This window comes from Propithecus coquereli, unplaced genomic scaffold (genome assembly GCF_000956105.1).
Source record: "Propithecus coquereli isolate 6110/MARCELLA unplaced genomic scaffold, Pcoq_1.0 Scaffold65, whole genome shotgun sequence".
In the NCBI taxonomy this organism is placed as follows: domain Eukaryota; kingdom Metazoa; phylum Chordata; class Mammalia; order Primates; family Indriidae; genus Propithecus; species Propithecus coquereli.
Window position 1 is genome coordinate 132,080 of NW_012152507.1, and position 23,344 is coordinate 155,423.

General features: G+C 37.4%; 1 protein-coding gene across 2 annotated transcripts in view; it reads left to right on the plus strand.

The window, feature by feature from the left end:
- Window positions 1-16,971, plus strand: part of SMAD1 (SMAD family member 1) — a 73,374-nt gene extending 56,403 nt beyond the window's left edge. For both annotated transcript variants that reach the window (XM_012660074.1, XM_012660075.1), the window contains exons 3-7: window positions 1,730-1,987; window positions 4,536-4,652; window positions 8,218-8,439; window positions 13,273-13,529; window positions 16,682-16,971. In XM_012660074.1, the coding sequence (XP_012515528.1) occupies window positions 1,730-1,987; window positions 4,536-4,652; window positions 8,218-8,439; window positions 13,273-13,529; window positions 16,682-16,825 (998 nt within the window). In that variant the 3' untranslated portion in view covers window positions 16,826-16,971. The remainder of the gene's footprint in view (window positions 1-1,729; window positions 1,988-4,535; window positions 4,653-8,217; window positions 8,440-13,272; window positions 13,530-16,681) is intronic.
- The last annotated feature ends 6,373 nt before the right edge of the window (window positions 16,972-23,344 follow it).

The window sequence follows — 23,344 nt, forward strand, 5'->3', positions numbered from 1 at the left end:
AGCAAGGCCCCGTCTCTACAAAAAAAGAAAAAAAAAAAAATGAGACCATAGCTAGGTGCCTGTGAAAAGGCAAGTTGGGAAGTGGTAACTCAAGCTGCAGCAGCTAAAAGAAAAGAGAATATTTATGATTGTATAGGTAATTTAAAGGTATTGGACTATTTTGAAATGTAGATTTCTATTGGCATTGGGGGAGCCTTTACCAGGATTTTTTCTCTGACAAAACAAAGCAGTTTATACTTCAGATAACTATTGAAAGGCACAAGGAGAAATCATGCTTTTAATGGTTTAGTTTGGGCGGATTCCATCACTGCACTAAAAGGAAAACATATTTATTATATACTCAAAAGATTGTTTCTAAAGGATCAAACAGGGAAATCCACAAATTTATTGCTACAGGATTATGTAGGAATTTAAGATACAGCATATGAGAAATTTTAATAGTACCAAAAACCTATCTTTACTTAAAGAATTTTAGCTAATAAGTGATAATCCAAGTGTAAAGACCATGTTTTTCCACAGAAATGATATAAATTAGGGATAGATTCCCTGGAAATCCCTCAAAAGTCTACTGAATTTCTAATGCCACTAAATATTTTCTCTGTTGGGAAATATAATATATCCTGAGTCCTAACTACCAAAAACAGTAATAGGTTTTAAACATCCTCCTCTCTTCTCCCATACAATTTACAATATGGGTTTTCACTCCCTGGCTGGGGCCACGAGAGCAGGAGGGATTGTACAGGTTTTTATTATTAGGAGGACCCATCGGGGACCCTGGTGGGGAAACGCAGGCTCTAACCTTGGCTGAGGCTCTGTAACTGTTACAGCCCTTCCCTTCTAGAATCAACACTTACGGTGGCTTTGCCTCAGGAGGTTTCTGGAGGTCGATGACCATGCCAATTATTAACTGCTTAGATCCCTAACATGTAGAGCTTTTAGGAGGGACAGGAATTCTTTGCTTCTCAACAAGTATCTACCTTTTGGGCCTTTTGTAGCTTGGATTTTCAGTTAGCAAAATGTGGATTGTATGACACATTTTTTTCTTTGGCCTATCAGGTGGTGTTAAGGATTATTGAGAAGTGGGTAACTTCATAAAGATCCTTAGAAAAAAGATGTTCATAAAGTTTGACTGTTAGCACAGGGTATAACATAAGTTGTGTTTCACAAAACACCATATTTTGTGTAATTAACTATCTTCACTGGCATTTGGATTTTATACTGCTCACTGTATTGATTTCATCAGCTTTATTTACTACACTTCTTTTTGTGCTAAGGTGTGTCAATTTAAAACATTTATGGTGAATAATTCCTATCGTTTGATAAACATTAACACTTTAATGTAAAATCTTACCAGCAGGGCTGTGAAGGGGAATTGTCAGTGATGATATATATTCTTAATTGTGCTTTGGTTTTTAGTGAATGAAAAATTAAGAATGAGGAACCTTAACATTTTTAACTTAATAAAAGAATGTATTTTGCAGACTTTCCTCGGGCAGTTTGTCAGGGTTGCAGGTCTCAGGCATATGTCATCAGTGGTTCGAAAGAGACTGTATTTGTTCTTGAGTATAAAATAGCTTTTCATTTGAATGGCGCTTTCAAGTTGGCAGCAGGGCAGGGATCAGATAATTTGTTGTCACTTAGAGATTGTTTTAACTTCGTTGTGATGTAATTACAGATTTTTATCATTCTCATTTTTGCCTTTCTCTTTTTTTTATTCCCATTTTTCCAGTACTTCCTCCAGTGTTGGTTCCAAGACACAGCGAATATAACCCTCAGCACAGCCTCTTAGCTCAGTTCCGTAACTTAGGACAAAATGAGCCTCACATGCCACTCAACGCCACTTTTCCAGATTCTTTCCAGCAACCCAACAGCCACCCGTTTCCTCATTCTCCCAACAGCAGTTACCCAAACTCTCCTGGAAGCAGCAGCAGCACCTACCCTCACTCTCCCACCAGCTCAGACCCAGGAAGTCCTTTCCAGATGCCAGGTAGGTTGGAATGTTCAGTGACGTTCTGTGGTCAGATCAGTGTTGTCACAGTGTCACGGAGAAGCCGGGTCAACCTGGAATGGAGGGAACTTTTCAACTCTGGTATATGGCACAGTGCCGTCCTACTCTTAGGGTACAACTTTTGGTGAAAGGAGACCTTATAGCCAAGTAAGCAAATGTCTTATTTTATTTGTCAGGCACAGATGCTCGAGTAAGCTATATTTTTTTCCTTGTTTTTAAAAGGTTTTGAAACAGCTGCATCCTTCTGGGAGTGGCATAATCGTTACAGTCTTTGCTCTTGATAAAAGAAAGAGAAAAATAGTGTGTTATACACATTTGCTATTATGAGAAATACAACCTCCATTAACACCATTTCATACATGGAAGAACCCCTGGTGTAAGTGCAACCTCAGAAAAGATATTTCCTGAGGGATCACATGCCCCCCACTTAATTAAATCCATTTAAATGATGATGTAATCCCAAGAAACATATACTTTAACAACGAAGGAATTGCAACAGAAGTCCTGGAAACCATCTGCTTGTGCAGCTTAACAAAGACAAAAAACAATTATCCTCTTTTTTTTTTTTTTGAAGACGTAACTGATGGTGTAATGGTAATCGAAATAAATGATTAATTAGGACATTATATTTTTCAAGTTATAGGTTAATAAGCATCTCAGAAAGAAAAAATAATGCCAAATTTCTTGCCAGTAGACCTCAAGAAAGATACCCTAAATAAAGATATACTTGACATCTATTAACGTTTAGGAAAGGAAAATGACTGTGCAAGCATGTTTATCGGGCCACTTGAAATGTTTTTAAGTAAATTTGAATCAACATCAGTGCTAGGACTTCAGTTGAAAGCTTTATCTCAAGCCAGAAATGAAGACAAAGAGGTCTTCACTTTGTCCACACTTGAAAAGTGGTCCACACTCTATATTGCTTCCTTTTATGTATGTATTTATTACTCTTTCATTTTAAGCCTGTTTATTTTGCATTGTTTTGTTTTTCAATCCAAGAGATTGGGACAAGGATGGGCGATAGATTAGTTTAAAAATCAAATTAATATATAGTGATTTCCTATCCACCCAACCACTTCCAAAACCAATGAAGTTGAAAGACAGGTTGGTGGTGAGATTAGTTTCACTCTTGGGTGGGCCCAAGAGTGAATTGAAAGTTATTGCTTGAATTTACACTTTGTCCTTAGCTGTCAGGGATTAAGGTACAGGCCAGGTAGAGGAAATACGGAAGAAAACCAGTTACAAGGGAGGGGTGTAGTTACTTGTGGAAACAGTAGAATTACCACCAGCAATTACCTGGTCCCTCTTGGTGGTGCCGATGCCATAGGTTGCTGATAAAATTTTCAGCAGCTTGTTGGCAGAAATTCACTGATTGAGGCTCAGAGGAGGCTCTTTGTCTTCATTCCTGGCTTGAAATAAAGCAGAGACATCCTCACAGCTGCAGGGAAGAAGCTGAATTAAAAGAAGCTGGAGAAGGGGTGAAAAAGGCATCCAGAAAAGGTCCCTGTGGTCTGGTCTTGATGCTTTGAGTGGATGCTTGTTAGCAGCTGGATAGTGGAAGTTCCTGGGTTGTGACTCAGCTGGAGAGTCAGTCCTGGAAGCCAGCGGGGATCTCTGAAGGGGCAGTGTTAGTTACTTGTGGTCAACAGTTGCCCTGAGTGGTCTAGAGCGCTTATCCAAGGAGTCGTGATTCCCTCGGGTAAAATTTGTCCCCAAGGCCCTGTCATATATGCTCTGACTCATGATAGCCAGTGAGAAACTTGCTTTTGGATTGAAAAGAATTATGTGTGGGAAACCTATACCCTTTATTTATATTAAGAAAACACAAAACTGTGTTAATGTTCTTTGTTTCAAAAATCTTGTTCACCTCTTACTTGCCAGCTGGTTATGTGCTCTTCAGAAGAAACATGTAAATTCTGAAATAGAAGATAGCTGTGGTCAACTGATTCATTTTCTATTATTCTGTTACTAGGGATTTAAAGACTAGTGATTATTTAAGTGGGCAGGGAGAAGATAGTCCTAACAGATTGCTTAAAGTCATGGAAAAGTAACAGTTTTAAATCAGTAGGCTGTAATGAAACTCAGTTGGTAAATTCCTAAAAGCCCCCAGGAGGTTTAATGCAAGAGACTCTGAAGCTCCTTAACTTAAGAGGTCCAATGTAGCTTTCAAAGGTTTTCCATCTACCAGAGAAGCTGTGAAATGCAGAGGTCCTTTCAGAGTTGATCGCATGAAAGTATGTTTAAATGCTCTTCTGGTTGCTCTTAATGGCATGATCCTGGATAGGTAGGCAACTTTTGGAACTGGCATATAGTGCTTTTCCTCCCACTGGATTTTTGCTAAAATGTATAAGATTATGGGATAATAATACTTTTCAGAAATTGTACATCAAGTCCAGTGCTTGTAGTATCCAGTCTTTTAATGGGGAGATTGAAATGGCAATTTGATCTCTTAAGAATTTCAGCACAGAAGAGAATGTATGTTTTAAGCATGTATGTTTATGAAATAATTTTTTTTGAAACTTCGTAGCTGATACACCCCCACCTGCTTACCTGCCTCCTGAAGACCCCATGACCCAGGATGGCTCTCAGCCAATGGACACAAACATGATGGTGCCTCCACTGCCCTCAGAAATCAACAGAGGAGGTAAAATGAATTGTTGCTGTTCCCTTTTTAGAGTCTAAAGGTTATCTGTCCAAATGTTACTTTCTCTCACAAATTTTTATTAGACTTTACAAAGATAGTTATTTGAGGCTGTGTGTGATGGCTTGAGACCAACCTGAGCAAGACCACGTCTCTACAAAAAATAGAAAAGTTAGCCAGGCATGGTGACGTGCACCTGTAGTCTCAGCTTACTCGGGAGGCTGAGGCAGGAGGATTGCTTGAGCCCAGGAGTTTGAGGTTGCAGTGAGCTATGATGATGCCACTGCAGTCTAGCCTGGGCAACAAACCAAGGACCTGTCTCAAAAAAAAAAAAGCTATTTGAGAAAGTTAGAGACAATGATAAGAGAAGCTCGGTAGGAAGAATCCTTTGGACAACAAATGAGTCTTTTATTTAAAGAACAAATAGACTTAACTAATGAAGGCCTGAGTATAGTTGTGCTGTCATCTGTTTAGATCTTCAATACTTAATAATTTTTCATTGGTGATGAAAAGAATATTTTTAAATGGACGAAGTGGTTTTGAGAAACCATGAACATGGTAATACTGAAGTAGAGTTTTCATGGGTGATTTTCAAAATTGAAAGTTCCTATAACTGGGCTGTCCAAAACGTTTCTTTTGTAGATTCATAAACCACATCTATTTTCTAGCCGTAATATATGTGTAACTGCAACTGGAACAAACAAAATAGCATACCTTTCTTGCTGTGTTTGCTTCTAACTTTGTTACTAGAAGAAATCGAGGCACAAGTTTTTCCTCTTCTCACCATGGAAAACTTATAAGCAGAACTGAAAATTTCTTTCCCTCTTTAGTAAAGGATGGGTCTTTCTTTCCAGCTCAATGTTATCCTTAACAGTGACTGAGTAGAGCATGCCATCATTCTTCTAGGTCTACATTGGCTAGTTGAGTAGGCTTAAGCAGGTGGAGAACTCGGGTAGATCAATTTGGTAGAATCTCTAGCGTCTGTAAGAAGCCATGGCCACATTGGTGAATAAAACTATTCCCAAATAACCTCTCGTATAAGAAAATGCTTCACTGGTGCACTCAACACATGGCATGCGTTCAATTTATATAAAGGTTATGCAAATTGAAGTTAAAGTGCAGTTTGATTACTAGGTGTGTCTTATTTCATTCTTAGTGCTTTTTTATTAAAATAGGAGATATCTCAGAATTTGTCAGAGTTGCTTATATTTTTAAGTACTTCAAATTCGATGTATGATACTATAATGGTGGCTACATGTCAATATACATTTGTCCAAACCCATCAAATATACAAAACCAAGAGCGATTACTTTACCTAATATAAGCTATAGACTTCGAGTGATAATGATGTGTAATGCAGGTTCATCAGCTATAACAAATGTCCCACTCTGGTGAGGAGTATTGATAAGGGGGGAGGCTGTGTATGTATGAAGGCAGGGAGTATATGGATATATAGATATATGTACTTTATGCTCAGTTTTGCTGTGAATCTAAGACTGCTCTAAAAAATACAATCTATTAAAAAATTGATGATGAGCTCAAAAGAACCTTTCTTAGATGTGCAGTGTAATAAATTGCAATGTATACCTTTCTAATCGGCAAAAAATTTTTTGTATCTTTTTTTATTGGCTCTGTACCTTATAGTTTCTGATCATCTCTAGAACATCCTCTCAAACAGATAATTATGAGCCAACAAATAAGCATTCTGGTTGGGGAAAATAACCCCTGTCTCACACATCTTTGGAATTTGTATTTGGGGAACAAGATAGCAGGGAAAGAATAGGCACAGAACTACTATACTATTAAAAGTACGTGGACTGTTAACTTTTGTTGTTAAGCCTAAAATGTCTAATTTCAGGAACCAGACCTTTAAATAGCTTTAAGGTTTTTTCCTTTAAATAGCTTTAAAATTTTTCTGCCTTAGAATAAGTTTGTAGTCAGTTAATATTTTCAAGAAAGGGAATGTTGGCCTTTTTTTCTTTCTTTTTTTTTTTTTTTTTAATCTTTGGTGATTTTCCTAGATCAGCTGTCAGCAAACTACAGCCCACAGGCCAATTTATCCTGCTGCCTATTTTTGTAGATAAAGCTTTATTGGAACACAGCTGTGTTCATTCCTTATATATTATCTATGACTGCTTTTGTGCTATAAGGGCAGAGTCGAATAGTTGTGATAGAGACTGTACAGCCCACAAAATCTTTCTGGCCTTTCAGAGAAAAATCTGTCAACCTCTGACCTAGATGAATAGTATTTTGAACAATCTTGATAGCTGATAAAAACCTTCTATTAATGATGTTGCAGCCTTCTTTAAGATTTGGCACTTGTAAATCACTAAAATTTTGTTCCTTGAAATACAGCAAATTGACATAGTGGAGTTGCTTAGCAAATGGGGAAGGTAGCATATGTTTTTAGCTAACCTACTAAAGTATATAAAGCAACTAATGTATGTGTGGGGTTTTTTTTAATGATCATTTTTTTTTTTTTTTTTTTACCAAATTCTAAAGTAAAATGCATTTTTATGGAGGTTGATGTTAAGAACACAAAGGTACTCTCCTTTAGCACTTATAGTCTGTGCTGATGTGGATTTTCTTTCTTTTCTTTTCTTTTTTTTTTTTTTTTTATGATTATATACCCAAGACTTCACAAACCTCAGATCATTATATACCGGTATGCTGAAAAGATATGGTTTGTATTCCTGGAATCTCTAAAGCAGTGGTACAAGAGGTTTTACTACAGAAGGAACTTATCTTTAAAACCTTTTAGTTGCAAATGTTTAGAAGCATGTTCTGTTTGGAGATTTGTTAGTCTTAAGAGATTTGACTTAACAAGCTGCATCCTGTCAGTAAAGTTGGGTAATTTCCATTGTTGGCCCATTCTGGGAATGGAGAGACAAAACACACCTGCTCTGCATGACTTAAAGCAAATATAAGGAAGTTAGCATGAAATCTGGATGAGAAAGATATGATTCATTCAGTAAGAATGGCCAGCTGGCAAGATTTCTTCCTGAGTTTGAGAACTGGAGCAAAACCGTAGCTGCGATAGTTATTGGCAACTTAATATGAAGTAAAGTAACTTCTTATCAATAATTAGAAACTCATTTTCATTGCTTTGGAAAAGTGTAGATGTACTAAGTCTTTGCCAAAAGTAATTCCTTCTTACACCAGCACCTTTGGCGTATTTCCTATCTTCTATTGTTCTCTTCCACTTGTTTTTTCACTTGTCACTTGTGTTTCTTTAGATGGTGAGCCAGGGTCTGTGGTTGGGGTGATTTCCATTTCTGCATATTACAGAGCAATTAGCATGTGGTTAGTATTCAGCAAAGACTCTTGCTTAGCTGGTGTTTTGGTTATCTGATAGTAATTGGAAAAAATAGTTTTCCAATTAAAGGAGAATGTCACACTTACTAAGAAGTACCTGCTTTAGACATCATAGAAAAACTATATACATTATAACAGCAGTTGCTTTTCCATATCTTCATCCCATGATCCTGAGCCAATTCTACAGCACAGTTTCAGTTTTTGAGAGTCTGAGGTGCTAATCTTGGGTGATATAACCTTTTCTTTCTTACAGATGTTCAGGCGGTTGCTTATGAGGAACCAAAACACTGGTGCTCTATTGTCTACTATGAGCTCAACAATCGTGTGGGTGAAGCGTTCCATGCCTCCTCCACAAGCGTGTTGGTGGATGGTTTCACTGATCCTTCCAACAATAAGAACCGTTTCTGCCTTGGGCTGCTCTCCAATGTTAACCGGAATTCCACTATTGAAAACACTAGGCGGCATATTGGAAAAGGTGAATTTTCTCTTTAACCTCTCTCAAACGTTTGTCTGTTGTGTTCTTCCCTCAGAGCTGCCTTAGTCATTCCTACAGCAAACTAGTAAGCAAAAATCAGGTCATGTTCATGTGCTGCAGTTTGTAAATATTTTTCCAATTTGTAGTACCGGGAAGCACTTCCCATCAGTTATTTTTGTGGTATATCAACTCTCATAATATTGATATTAATTAGTTGAAATTATGATTTGCTACTTTGGGACACTACCTTATGTTTTGCTACAGAATAAGATGGCTATTAAAAAATGAATTACAACCTAAAATTAAAAGCACATTAAAACAAACTTAATTGTATTTCAAATGAATAGTATAGCTCACTAAAAAGAAAAGAAAAGAACCAGTAACTTATGAATATAGTATTTGACTATGTATCCTCAGTCCAGGCCAGGTGGGGTAGGGTCAGGGGAAGGATTTCAAACAAATCCTGAGCTCTTTACGAAGACTTGGTTATTTCACCATGGTGTGAGTGAAACAGTTCTGAAACTTTCAGATGTATTATAAGATTAAGCAAATGACTAAACGGGTAGTTATTGTTGGGAGCTTCAGTTGCCACTGTGGAATAAGGGACACATGGGGAGGGGGGCAAAAGCTATAGCCTGTGAAGGTGTATGGAGGTGGACAGATGGCATATACCTCCAGATGTGACACCCTGAGAGGGCCATGACATCACCTACGCAGAACTGCAGCCAAGATTGCAAATCTTAATCTAATCTCGAGGAAACATCAAACTTAAAGTGAGGAATGTTCCATTAAAAAGGGCGAGGAGGGACTGTATTCTTCTAAAATATCAATGTCAAAAGACAAAGAAGGTTGTGGGAATGTTTCAGATTAAAAGAGGTTAAAGCGATAAGACAGCTATATGTAATATCTGACATGATCTATACTGGACAGGGGAAAAAATACTGCAAAGGACATTATCGAGGTCAGCAAGCAAAACCGGGATATGAATGGTAGATTAGATCAATGTTACATTTACTGGCGTTCATAACTATACCGCGGCTATGTAAGAGACTATCCCTATTCTTAGGAAATAGAGGCTTAAGTATTTAGAGAAATGGTTCAGGAAGAAATTATGTATATATAAAGGTGCCTATATCTATCTCTGTCTCCGTGTAAAACACTCCTGCATTGGAATACATACACACACACACACACACACACACACACACACACATACACGTATGGATGTGCGTGTGGTGGGGTGAGGGCACAGATGAAGTAAATGGAGTAAATTGTCACAATAAATGAATCTGGATAATGGCTATATGGGTGTTCCTTGTTCTGTGTTTCTTTGTTCTATTTCAAACTTTTCTATAAATTTGAAATTATTTCCAGAGTAAAACTAAAAAATGAGTTGTGAAATTTAGAACATTGGACCAGATTAAAAGGTTATTTAATAGGTGCTTAACGGGCATTCAAGATGAAGTTTAACATTTAAACTCTGGTCAGGGCAGGGAGACCCAACAACTCTTAAACTGGGAATTGGTATTTTCTTAATATGATTAAAGAAAAAAATTACACATTCATCAATGAAGTACTAGAATTTAAGTTCATAACATACATAGATACCTTCCTATGGTCTGTAAACGTGTGAAATTGTATATAAACACAATTTTTTGTACATTTGAGAGGGAAGGACATATTTTTCATTAAATTCTAAAGATTATTATCCCAAAATAGCAAAAGCCATTGTCCTATGGGACATTTCCTCTTAAAAAAATTGGGAAGAAAATAAAGATTCTGGCAATGCTGTTATTTAAAACTATTACAGATGCCCTGAGTGGTATGTATACTCAAATGTAGAATTATAGATAATGGAAATAAAGCAAGATTATCATTATTTGCAGATGATATGATTGATCAATAGTATTCTTGGGATAGATTCATGAAATGAAACTAGTAGGTCAAAAGCTCTTGCTATATTTTGCCAAATTACTTCCTGAAAAGCATTTATTAATTTACACCTCCTAGCAGAAGTATATAAATGCCTTTCTCCCTTCACCCGTGCCAGTATTTATGGATGGGCATTGTGTTCGTTCAAATGGCATGATTGTTTACCTAGAAACCTCCAAAGATCTATTTTTTAAAAGTTATATAAGTCAGTTTCCTTTAATCTGGTAATAACCAGTTAGAAAATATAATGGAGGGAAAAATCCCATCTCCAATGGAAAAACATAAATTTCTTGGAAATAATCTAAACCTGCAGTATGTGAGGATTACATAAAGAAGACCAAATCTTACTGAGAGAGAAAATTGGAATAAATAAATAGGTAGTCTGTGTTCCTTAAAGGGAAGACTTCATATTGTGAGAACATTTTAAGGATATTACTTCTTCCTAATTTAATGTATAGTTTACAACAATTCTTATCAGAATCACAATGTGATGTTTTTTCAAAGTTGGATAATGTATTCTGATTACCTGGAAGGATAGGCAAATGAGAATAGCCAAAATTTTTTAATGGAAGTGCAAAGAAAAAATTCTTGACGTTAGGGTTAATAAAACATTGTAAAACTACAGTTAAATCAGTATGTAGACAAAACAGTAAATTAAACTCAGACTACACTGTATATAAAAATTTAATGTATGTTAAGTGAAGCATAACAAATCAGAGTCTTCCAATGGTCCTGTAATAACAAAGTTAAGCTTCTTGGGTGTGGCCGCGGAGGAGAAACCCTGACCTCATACCATATATGCAAATAGATTAATGAGTGGAATATTTTTAAAAAGGGAAACAATTAAAAAGCTATAAGAAAATATATTTGATTAGAGAGGTAGAAAATTTCAATGCATAAAAAGCAACAGAAAAGATTATAAGAGATTTCACTAAAAGATAGTCAACTTCCTGGAGGTTAAAAAATATGTCATGAACAAAATTAAAAAACAGAGAACTAACAGGGTTAAAAAATAAATTATTTATGTCCTTCCTATATGCACAGGTCATAAAAAAATAATAAAAATACTAGACCCCCAGTGGGATAAATAGGTAAGAAATATGAACAGTGAATTCCCAAGAGAAATACAGATGGCTAATAAACTACGGGAGCATATCCAGCCTCACATGTAAATTAAAACAATTATATTATTTTCAGCTATAAATTAGGGAAATTTGTTTTTGTTTTAAGCTCAGATTCAGGACTAGCAGGGGTAAAATGAGAAAGGCACTCAGACGCTGCTAGCGAGGGTGTAAATTGATACAAGCGTTCTGGAAAGTCATTTGGCAAAGTGAATCACAACCTTCGATCCAATGATTTAACTTCCAGGAATCTCTCCTAAGGATGTTATCAAACATTGTCCAGGGACATTTATCATGGCATTGTTATAATAGCAGAAAATTAGCATCAACCCAATGGTCCACTAATGGGGCCGTCATTAAAAAATTGTTATAGCCATACAGTCAATCACTCACATATTTTAAATGTTTGCAAAGTAATTTTACTGATACCCCAAAACTGAACACATGGAGTCAAACTACTAACAATTATTGCCTGTAGGTCATTAAAGGAGTGATAATATGTTTTGCCTCTTTATATTTTAATTTACTTTCTGAATTTTCTAAAACGAAACTTTGTCATTTGAATAATCAGGGGAAAAAAGTAAAACACACACACTTTTTCCTCTTTCTTTAAAATTGTTTTCTCTACATTATGCCAAAAAATGGGCTTGTGCCCCAGCAGCTATTTAATGGTTACAGAAGTCTTAACCGTTGTGTTTACATATAAACACAACACATAATACTTCCTTCGAGGCAGTAGTTTTAGCATTGACTAAGCCGTGCCTGAGTTACCTGCAAGGTGGATTGTTCAAAGCCACAGGAGATCTGACTGTTTGCTGGGCAGCCTGTATAAAGTAATCTCCCTTAATGGCGTGGGGCTTTGTGAGAATGGGTTTTCCCCCCCTTTCCTTTTTTTAAAGGCTGAAATGAGATCAATTTCCTACACTTTCAGCACTCTGGTTCTCACAGGAAAAAGTTTGGAGCAGGTGGTAGTTTACCGAGATCTGATTTCACGCAGTATGAATTATTTTTCTACTTTTTAATTTTTTTTTTTATTTTTTAACTGGACCATTCATCTCACAGTTCTCAGCAATGTTTTTCCACCTGTGGTTTTCTAGTTCCTCTACTTCTGCTGTTCCAAATCCAGTTTTTATTATGTTATATTTTTGTAGTGAGACTACACTTTCAATCCATGCCCAAATAGAGCTTTAAACACCTATCAAAATAAAATTGCTACACTTTGTTATAATTTTTAAGAAACTTTATAGCCAGGGCTCGGTGGCTCACACCTATAACTCTAGCACTTTGGGAGGATGGGGGATTGCTTGAGGCCAGGAGTTGGAGACCATCCCAAGTAACATAGTGAGACCCTATCTCTACAGAAAATGGAAAAATTAGCCAGGCATGGTGGTGTATGCCTGTAGTCCCAGCTACTTGAGAGGCCTCATGAGGCAGGAGGATTGCTTGAGCCCAGGAGTTTGAGGTCACAGTGAGCTATGATGATACCATGGCACTCTAGCCTGGGCGATAAAGCGAGGGCCACAAAAAAAAAAAAAAATTAAGAGACTTTGTTATATTATTTTCTAAAAACCTCCTAGACATGCTTGTTGACATGTGGACATTGTATTAACTAACACAGTTAACTGAGATTTTATCAGTTGTGCAGGACATAGAGAATATCTAACTAGAATATCTGACTAGCTAAAGTTTAAATCCATGTAAATTTATATGTTGAAGCTGCACAGGTGCCTTTCAGCTATAAAAAATGATAACCAAATGATAATGCTCTGTCTTCCTACAGGAGTGCATCTTTATTATGTCGGAGGAGAGGTGTATGCCGAATGCCTCAGCGACAGTAGCATCTTTGTGCAAAGTCGGAACTGCAACTACCATCATGGATTTCATCCCACTACTGTTTGCAAGATCCCTAGTGGGTGTAGTTTGAAAATTTTTAACAACCAAGAATTTGCGCAGTTATTGGCACAATCTGTGAATCACGGTTTCGAGACAGTCTATGAGCTCACAAAAATGTGTACTATACGCATGAGCTTTGTGAAGGTAAGTGAGCTCTGATTCCTCTAGTTAGGTTTTAATACACTTTTGCTGTGTTTTTTTGCAATATGAAAATCTATATCCTCTTCATAATATGTCTATATTAGCTGACTTACTATCTAGGCACTTTTAAACTTTAATACGAATGTCAATATTAGGAGAATATCATTGGAACATGGGAGTACTTGTGTTAAACAGCAGTAGCAGTAGGCTTTAATAATCTTTTCCTTAGTCAAATAGCACTATTTTAGATATTGTAATGCCATTAGAATATGTTAGGTTATACCTTTAACATATAATTTTAATACATGGTTGTCTCATGAGATCAATTGAATAAACACATCTTCCCTTTTTTTTCATTCTTTGTTTTCAGTAATTTTTATAATGGTAATGCTTGTTGCTTTTGTTTTAACAAATAAGCAAGTGATCTTTTTGTAAAAATTAAAGTTCATCACACTGGAAATTATTTTTAATTGGTCAGTTTTTTAGTGGTTTCAGTAAACCTCATGATTTTCTTATAATTCAAAAGTTAACAAGACCCTTGCCGAAAGATAAACAGATGCCTTCACTCTATGATTGTATTATAAGGTTTGAGGAGGGAGACGGTTAAGGACGTTGTTCCTAATAATTGATTTCTTTGCTGCCTCTGAAAAATAAAAGTTTTTAAGATGCCATTGAAATGTTATAAAAAAAATCCTTAAATATCTGATTTGATTTCATGAGTCAGTGACTTATTCTAGTGACTGACTGACTTGTCTCTGAATTCTCAAAGATAAATTTCATCCTGTGTTACTTTGAGAAACAAAACTAATTATATATTTGGGTGAGGCCATCCCCTTTTATGTCCTCTCTTCAGAAGCTCACCAAACTTGTTGTTAAACCTGTTTTGTAATGTATTTATTACTGAGGATAATTTTGGAGCCTTACTTTGTTAATCATCCTTTAGATCAAAGATATCTTTTCCTGAATATAATTATTTTTCCTACTTCTTTGAATCATCTTAGCAGATTTTCAGTGTGTTCTCTTTGTGTTTGTTTTCTTGAAATATACTTCAACCGTTCTTTGCAGCTGAGCCCGGTACTTCTTTCATATTAAGGAAGGCTTTTTTTTTTTTTTAAGAGGTTGACCCATATGCTGTGTACATATGAGACTACAAAGACCTTTCTCATTCATTATTAACATTCACTGTTTAATTTTTGACTTAGCTTTTTGGCCCAAATGATTTTTAAAATAAGGACAGTGACTTGCCAGAAGTATTTTTTGTTAGTTTTTATTGGTATGGAGGAAAAAAATGGCTCTTGAGAGTGAAGAGATGCAGGTTCTAGTTCTATCTGCCATTTTAACTGTGTGATTAAAGCACAGCGATTCTTCTCTGGTCTTCATGTTCGTTATCTTTAAAATTAGGGTGATGGAGTTGGGAACTGTGGTAATTATTACTATGGTCCCTCAGTGAGTCTATTATTATTAAAGGACCACTCTAGAAGAATTTATGACTCTAATGTTCCAATTAGCATTCTCCTCCAACTCATTTCATATTGATTGCCCAATCAATTGTAATTATTTTCCTTTTGCACAGTTTTAATTTACTTTTACACAAGTAAAAACCTTTTAAACTAATAAAAAGTACTTTAATGCAAAGCTATGTCTTCAGAATTTCTTAGATTTCATCCATTCAGCAGATATTTTAGCACTATTCCAGAGAAGTAACACCAAGATGAAAAAGCACCTAAAGTCTCTAGCTTCAAGGTGCATGTGGTCCAGACTAAGTTTAATTATAATATGATAAGCACATGAAATATAATGGACATAGCTGAGAAGTTGGATTTAGAGAGCTGAAAATAAAAAATTTTATTAAAAACTGCTCACATGATAAAGGGCACCTGCTTATCATATATTAACAACAAAAACATTGCATAATGTTTTTACCAGAGTGTTCTTTATTATTATGACTGCATACTTTACCCTGTCCCACTCAGCATTTTAGAGAAATGCTATAGAACATTTTACTAACATTAATAGCCAATCTTGTGCCATTTTTAAGATGATCATTTTTAGATATAAACATAAAACATATTTTATAAGTTATTTATACCTTAAACTCCGATGTCTGAAAAAATCCAAGTCAGTTCAGCTGAATGAGTATTTATAGCTTCTGCTTTATGCCACCCACTGTGCTAGATATTGAAGGTCAAAGACAAAGCCCTGCCTTCAGGGATCTTACTATCTAATGGAGGAAACCTACACGTAAACAAACTTCTAAATGAAATTTAGCAGTTTGTTGATATATATACAGATACATTGGTGTAGCTACATACATACAGATGTAGTTCATGTATCACAACTTTCTCTTGAAAGTTCTGATATTCAGATATATTTCTTGAAACTATTAGAGTAGGTAGGTAGCAGAGATAAATAGAACCCAACCTTCTCTGATATTCCTCCTGAAATGAGGATTAATCAGAACCTTGTATTCTGTTGTCCACCCACACCAGCGAGTTTTTGATCTTTGCAGTAGCAAAATTTCTTTTCTCATTTGCGTAGTGACTTTCTCCTGTGGAACTTTAGTGTTCTAATTCAGTAATTCTGAAGATGTCTGGCAGGCTATCTTCTTGTACAAATGAGTGATGGAATCTATTGATTCAAGGCAATGGCTAGGTGTCAATAATAGCTTTTGGGATACTTACATGTACTCCTGCCAATTTTGCTTAGAGATGGAAAGATCAAAAGCCCTGTGTTGATAGGAGGACCTTCAGCGGCTAAATAGGGAAGAAACAATGTCAATGTAACACAGCTTTTTCTTTTTCTTGATAAAATGAGAATTTAATCATAGCTATTACATTACTATCAGTCATGTAATGGGCAGTGGAATGAAAGTTTAAAATTGTCTTTATTAAAACAGCTTTATAACGTATTTTAAAAGTTTCATTCCCCCAAACCAGTAATTCTTAATCTGGAATCCATGGATGGACCTCAGGGAGCTAACCCCTCTCCCCTGAAATTGCCTGCCAGATTATGTGTGCCTTTGGGCACGTGTGTGTTTTTCTTGTGGGAAAGGTCCATAGCTTTCATTAGGATCTCTGATTGTGTGAACTCTTTTTACTTTATCAATTTAACCACTGAAGTAAATAAATAAATGATCCCCGATATGTTTTTTCTAGGGCTGGGGGGCAGAATACCACCGCCAGGATGTCACCAGCACCCCCTGCTGGATTGAGATACATCTGCACGGCCCCCTCCAGTGGCTGGATAAAGTTCTCACTCAGATGGGTTCACCTCATAATCCTATTTCATCTGTGTCTTAAACGGGGCCTCAGGCTTCTGCCTCTTGAAAACTATTGAGCCTTGCATGTACTTGAAGGATGGATGAGTCAGACACGATTGAGGACTGACAAAGGAGCCTTGATAATACTTGACCTCTGTGACCAACTGTTGGATTCAGAAATGTAAAAAAGAAAAAAGAAAAAAAAAAAAAAACCTTGGTAACATACTGTTGATATCAAGAACCTGTTTAGTTTACATTGTAACATTCTATTGTAAAGTCAACTAAAACTGCAGACTTTGAGCAGGACTTTGTGTGTAGTTAAAGGAGAGATGGCCAAGCCAGGGACAAATTATCTATTGGAAAAACGGTCCTAAGAGATTCTTTGGTGTTTGGCACTTTAAGGTCATCATTTGGCAGAAGTTTAGCATTAATAGTCTTTCCGAAGTGTGTTTTTATCAGGTTTAGAGCCCGTGTTGAGTCTTCTTTTCATGGGTTTTCATAATATTTTAAAACTATTTGTTTAGTACTGGTTTTTTGTTTGTTTTTTAAGTAAAGGTTAATCTTGATGATATACATAATAATCTTTCTAAAATTATATGCTGACCATACTGCTGTCAGAATAATGTTAGGCATATGCTCTTTGCTAAATATGTATGTACAAAATATTTGGACATTAATTGATTAGACTAGTGAATTTAGGAGTATTTGAGGCGGGTGGGGGGAGAGGGAAATGACAACTGCAAATGTAGAATATACTGTAAAAATTTGGTTTGTTGCTTTAAAGAAACAAACTGATGTCTGAATTTTGCTGTGTTTCAATTTTTTAGAGATTTTATCCTTTTTTTTTTTTTTTGACATTCTTCTATCCCATCCTCATCAAAAAGCAGTTATGCAGCTGGTTAATTCATATAACTGTGAGAGCAAACGAATAATTCCTGCTACTCTGAAATCGACTGCCTACATGTTTCAATACCAGTTGTATGGAGTGCTTGAATTTAATAAGCATTTTTTACAGAGTTTACAGTACAGAAATAGGCTTTGATTTTCAAGTGAATTGTTTGCCAAACCTAGTAACTCTGTTAAATATTTGGAAAATTTAAAGAACATCCCTGTTTGAATCCATTTCAGACTTTTTTAATTTTTTTGTACTGTGTTTGGTTTTATTTTTCTTCTGTTAATCTTTTATATTCACTATGCTCTCGTACATTGAGTACTTTTATTCCAAAACTAGTGGGTTTTCTCTACTGGAAATTTTAAATAAACCTGTCATTATTGCTTACTTTTGGTTAAAAATTTGTCATTTTCTTTCTTCACATAGTAGATTTTAAGATCGGGAAGGTTCGCTACTCCTTTGAGAGTTTTTTCTCAGATATTCTCTGCCAAACATAACAAAGTAAGTTACTAATACAGAGACAGGGACACTGAAGTATGAAGAGAGCAGAGTCACTTTAAATCAGAAAAGAAAGGACATCGTAGAACTTGAAAAATTAAAGAAAACCTAGCAGATCTCACTTTTCAATGGAGAAATTACAGCAACAGCAATATTTTGGTGACTGCCACTAAGTCAACCCAAAGTACCGATTTCTAAACCTCTGGTGAGAATCAAGTAACTGTGGGAAAATGCGATAAAGGGAGAGATGAGAACTGTCAGCTACGATAAGAGAAATGACTGCTTAGGCAATCTGCTTGGGACTGGGATAATCCCCAAAAAAAGTTTGCCCATGAGGGACACAGATTTGAGGACACTCAGATTCTTTCCTGGGCAAACAGATGCCATCCTTTCTCCTTTTTATGTCTTTCCTGGAGTGTGCTTATGTGCCCTGAAATGTAAGGATACCCCTTCCCCTTTTTAAAACTAGTTTAAAAGAAATGAATATCTTGCTTTTACCCACCAAAATATAACATTTATTCCCAAACTATAACCAAGCAAAAATTTCTACTGCCTCTTTTTGTCCCCAGAAACATCACAGTGTAAGTGGAGAAAGCCCTGGACAGGAGACTTATATTCTAACAAATTCATGCACATCTTTGCTGGGTCACTTCTGTCAATCTCTGTTTCTTCGTTTAAGTGAAGAAAATGTAGTTGCGTCCTAATCACATACTTGAGGTGAATATCATTGAGCTGAAAAGTACATGTGAAAATACCTTAGAAACCTAACTGCCGTGTCAGTAAAGGAGTCACGGTTTTCTTGAACCCTCGCCCATACTCTGTGTTTTCCTGTTACCTAAGTCGTTCCTGGCACAGGTGATCTAGATCCATGATGGAGATAGGTGAGATAGAATCAAAGAAGAGTATTAAACCTATTGGGCTTAACAATGCAGTGTGACTGGAATTGTCTAAAAATAAAGAGCTCAGGTCAGAATTCCTCACCCTTTTCCTAGTGGAAAGCTGTTTTTTGCTTCCTTGAGTTCCCGTGGTTACCTGCTGGGACAGTTAGGCAAGCTGTTAATTGGGTGTAGCAATGCTGGTGGCCAGCTTGAGGATCCATCAGATAAAACACTAAGATCATCCAGTAGATTGAAACCTACCGGTTGAGGATCTCTGGAGTTTGCAGCATGGGGCATGAGTGGGCCCTTCAAAGTGCAATTAATTTAGGAAGACTGTTGTCATCAGTTACAGGAGGCTGTAAGTCTCTTGGAAAATTTTAATTAAAGGAATGAAAAATCAACTACTCGTTTAGATTACTAGAAAAAATTAAGCTAGTTCAAACAATGAAGAGCAATGTGAACTATTTCAGAATAGACATTTTCTGCCAGTAAGAAACCAGTAGCTGGGATAATTAGAAGTTAAGGGCCTGGAGGTACTGCCTCACTCCATCACTTAATAGTATTTGACCTCTAGCAAGTTTCTTAGTTTTTCTGCACCTGTTTCCTTACCTATAAAATTGGAGGCAATAAAGCCTGCCCCTTGAGGTTATCCTGAAGATTAAGTCAATACATGCAAAGCACTGAGAACCTCTCAATAAATGCTAATTTACTAATTAAATCTGGCTGGGAGGACAACTGGATTCAACAGACATTTGATGAAGACCTACTTACCTTTGAAGTATTTAATAAACACTGGGAAATCCTGTTCCCAAAGAACTTAGAGTCTAGAGAGAGAAACCTGAAGGAAGAAAACCAGCAATTCACGAGTGCCTAGCCAACCTCATTCCAGCCACGGTATAAGGAGTTTCCAGACATGGCCTGTTTCATCCTCACAAGAACATATGAGATCCTACTCTGTCCTCAACTCCTTATACCGTTTTTCCTATAAATGAGGAAGCTAGCTGCAAAACTCCGAAATTTCCAAAGTCAGCTCGCTAGTTACTATGGGAATCAGAATTTCGATTCAGATCTGACTTTAGAATCTAGAATTAATTCTACTATATTCTTGTGTTAGTTTGCAGACATACAAACTTACTATAAAATAAGGCAGAATGAAGAACACAGGGAAGAAGCAGTAGTTCAGACTTGTTTGGGTGGAGACCAACACAGGTGTTACAGAGGAGGTGACATTTCAGGTTGAGCCTTGAAGGATGGGAAGCATTTTATTCATTGGAGAGACTTCCGGGCAAGAGAAGAGGCTGAGTGGAAGCATGTGTGACAGATACCTGTTGTTGGGTATGTCCCAGCATCTACCCCCCACAATTTCTAAAGATGTTCCCCCCCAGTCCACAGGAGACTGGGATTTGTCATGCCATATAACACCATATCCATCCGAGCCCCGCCACTGTGAGGGGGTCTCCTCTGTAGCCTGCCTTTTGGGAATTCTGGAGCTGGAAATAAGCTTCTCTGAGGGGCTGAAAATGTAGTAAACCTTGGGAACTGTCCCCTACCACCTCTCCTGCTATTTGGGCTGGAGAAAGGAAGAAGAGAGGGTTCTCAAGGCACCTGGGTTGCTGGGTGCAGGATTTACCAAGCGCGGGCACATTCCTGTTCTTCACTGTCCTCAGACACACCAGAATCCTTACAGAGAATCCCCACTTCTGCTTAATGAAGTTTGATTTGATTTTTTGTTACCTGCAAGCAAGGTTTAAGTAACACAGTAAGAAAATATTTGACTTTTTAAAAAAAGATTTTTTAATAGATCAATTTCTTTTAACCAAAAGAATACTTGTTCACTAAAGATTTTTAAAGTACCAAAAAACAAAAAGAAGCTTAAATTCCCCTATATTAACCTATGGTAATTAAATTAGTTTATCCTTGAACCAGGTGATTGTGACAACCTGGCATTGAGACAACAGGCTGTAGGAAATGCAGATCTGGAGGTTAGTAGGATCATCTCTTAAGACAGAGATAATGATCGTCTCCATTTGTGGGTGGCAAGAATTCCACCACGGAGCCACCAAGGCCTTCTCATTGACTCCATTCGTTAAGCAGTTATTGGGACCAATCTTGTGCCAGCCACTGTGGTAGGTGATGAAAGTGAATATATCTCAGCCTGCACTCTAGTGGGAAAGGTGGAATAGTAAACAGTAAATGAAGCATTGTCAGGAAGCATCAGTGTGCACAGCCAAGATTGGGCCTGGAATGGATCCAGTCCACATAGTTATGGAAAGACTCTGGAATTGGGGGACAGGATCAGAGAAAAAGAACATGGTAAAGTTCCAAGAGTTGCGGATTGACAAACCAGTCCTGGGGAAATTCTCTCAGACTAATGGCCATCATTGGAATGAGGGCCTATATGGTCCAGACTAAGGATGGAACTAGGGACAAGAGGCCTAAAGGGAGTTACTGGAAAGCTAAGATGAGAGCACATTCAGTGTGCATGACCTCAGCCTTCGTTGTTGCCTTCCGCAGAGAAATTTAAGAATATGAGCATCTCAAAATTCTCAGACATAATAAATCCTGAACCACTGCCCTCCATGAGGGCTGCTAATACGGAGTAGAGTTGTGAAAGTCAGTGAAAGAGAGAAAAATCAAGAAGTAGGCTGAGAGTTGTTAAATGTTTTTGTTCTTCACTGTATCACCAGATAGTGCCTGGCCCATGGTAGGCACTGAGTAAATACGAATGGACAAATGAATGAATGAATGAATGAACGAAGCAATTTAGCTTCACCAACATTCGAATCCTTTAGGGGATGATGTAGGAGACCCTGTGAAGGTTCCAGTGGCATGAGGGTCAGGGCTGGGCAGGGCCACAGTTGTGAAGAAACAAAAACTGAACCATCAAGAATCCAGAAGCACAAGGGTCTGAAAAAGAAGACAAATGGGAGAGAAAACCAGGGAGGGTCAGCACCACCCTCCTGGGGGCAGAGTGGGAGCAAAACGAAAATCGAAGAGCTTCCTTCTCCCCAGCGCACCACAGAGGCTGGCGATGCCCCAGCGCTCGGTGTTTTTCACAGACGTCCCTATTCTATCATCTCTGTCTTTTGAAGATTCTCTATAACTGAAGTTTTAGAAGGATTTCTGAAGAATTTCTAGCTCAGTTCACAGAGGTTGTGATAATGTTAAATGAAGCAGGAACTGGAGAAAGAGGAAGCAGGTATGGGGAGAAGACCCTGAGGTTGGTGAAGCACCACGCTGGGTTAGAATTCCTGGGCTCCAAGAGTCCCTCTCTTCTTTCTTGTATCTCAGTTTGTAGATGAGTCGCTTCCCCGGCTGTTACCGCTTTCCGAATAAGTGCACACCCAGCAAGCAGAATGGATGGCAGGCAGTGAGGTCACAGAATAGCAGGGGAGCAATATGGTGACGGGGATACAGGATCTTGTCACCTCGGTCAGCAGCTCCAGGATGTGGGGACAGACCCTTCCTCTTCCTAAACCACACGGGATTTTTACAGCAAGCGAAAGAAAGAATGGCGAATCTCTGATAAGCTAGCTGCCCATTGCCAGCCCTAGGGATCATGGGCGCGAAACATTCCGTATTTCCTGGGCTAATATAATACCAGCTGGGTCATTTAGAACGGGAGGTGTTTCTTTAAAAGAGTATGTTTTACTTTATGCCTGCATTTCCTTATATGAGCAGTACATTAAAAAGAAATAATTTGCTAAGTGCCTTGCAAAGGTACCAGATTCAGATTTTATTACTATGAGGTTTCAGCCAACATAGAAGATGGGTGGTTGGCCACAACGCTAATTGGTTTCTTTGTTGCACATACATTTGTTTTTCTTCTAGGAGAATTGAGATTGCACAAACTGTAGGAGATTTACTGAAAAGTCTATTTTTTTATTCAGTCTGGTAACTGTGTACCAGGTGCAGTTTTAGAATTCTTAAATGGTTTTTAAGGCAGGGGTCCCCAAAGAGGGTGCTGTGGGGTAACCTCAGGCCTGCAGTTTCCAAGCACTGGAGCTGAAAAACCTCTTCAACAGATCTGGAAGTTTAGTGTTAGCTACTGAAAGGCCATGATCTATCCAGACTAAATGTGGGGGGATAATTAAAAGACAGGGGCCTGTTCTATTTAAAAGCTTGGGAGCAACTTCTCTAAGGAATACTTTATGAAAAGCTGACAATTTATAAATTCCCCCTTTGATTCAAAACAAATAAATCCCCTAGCTCTCTGGGAGGCCGAGGCGGGCGGATTATTTGAGCTCAGGAGTTCGAAACCAGGCTGAGCAAGAGCGAGACCCCCGTCTCT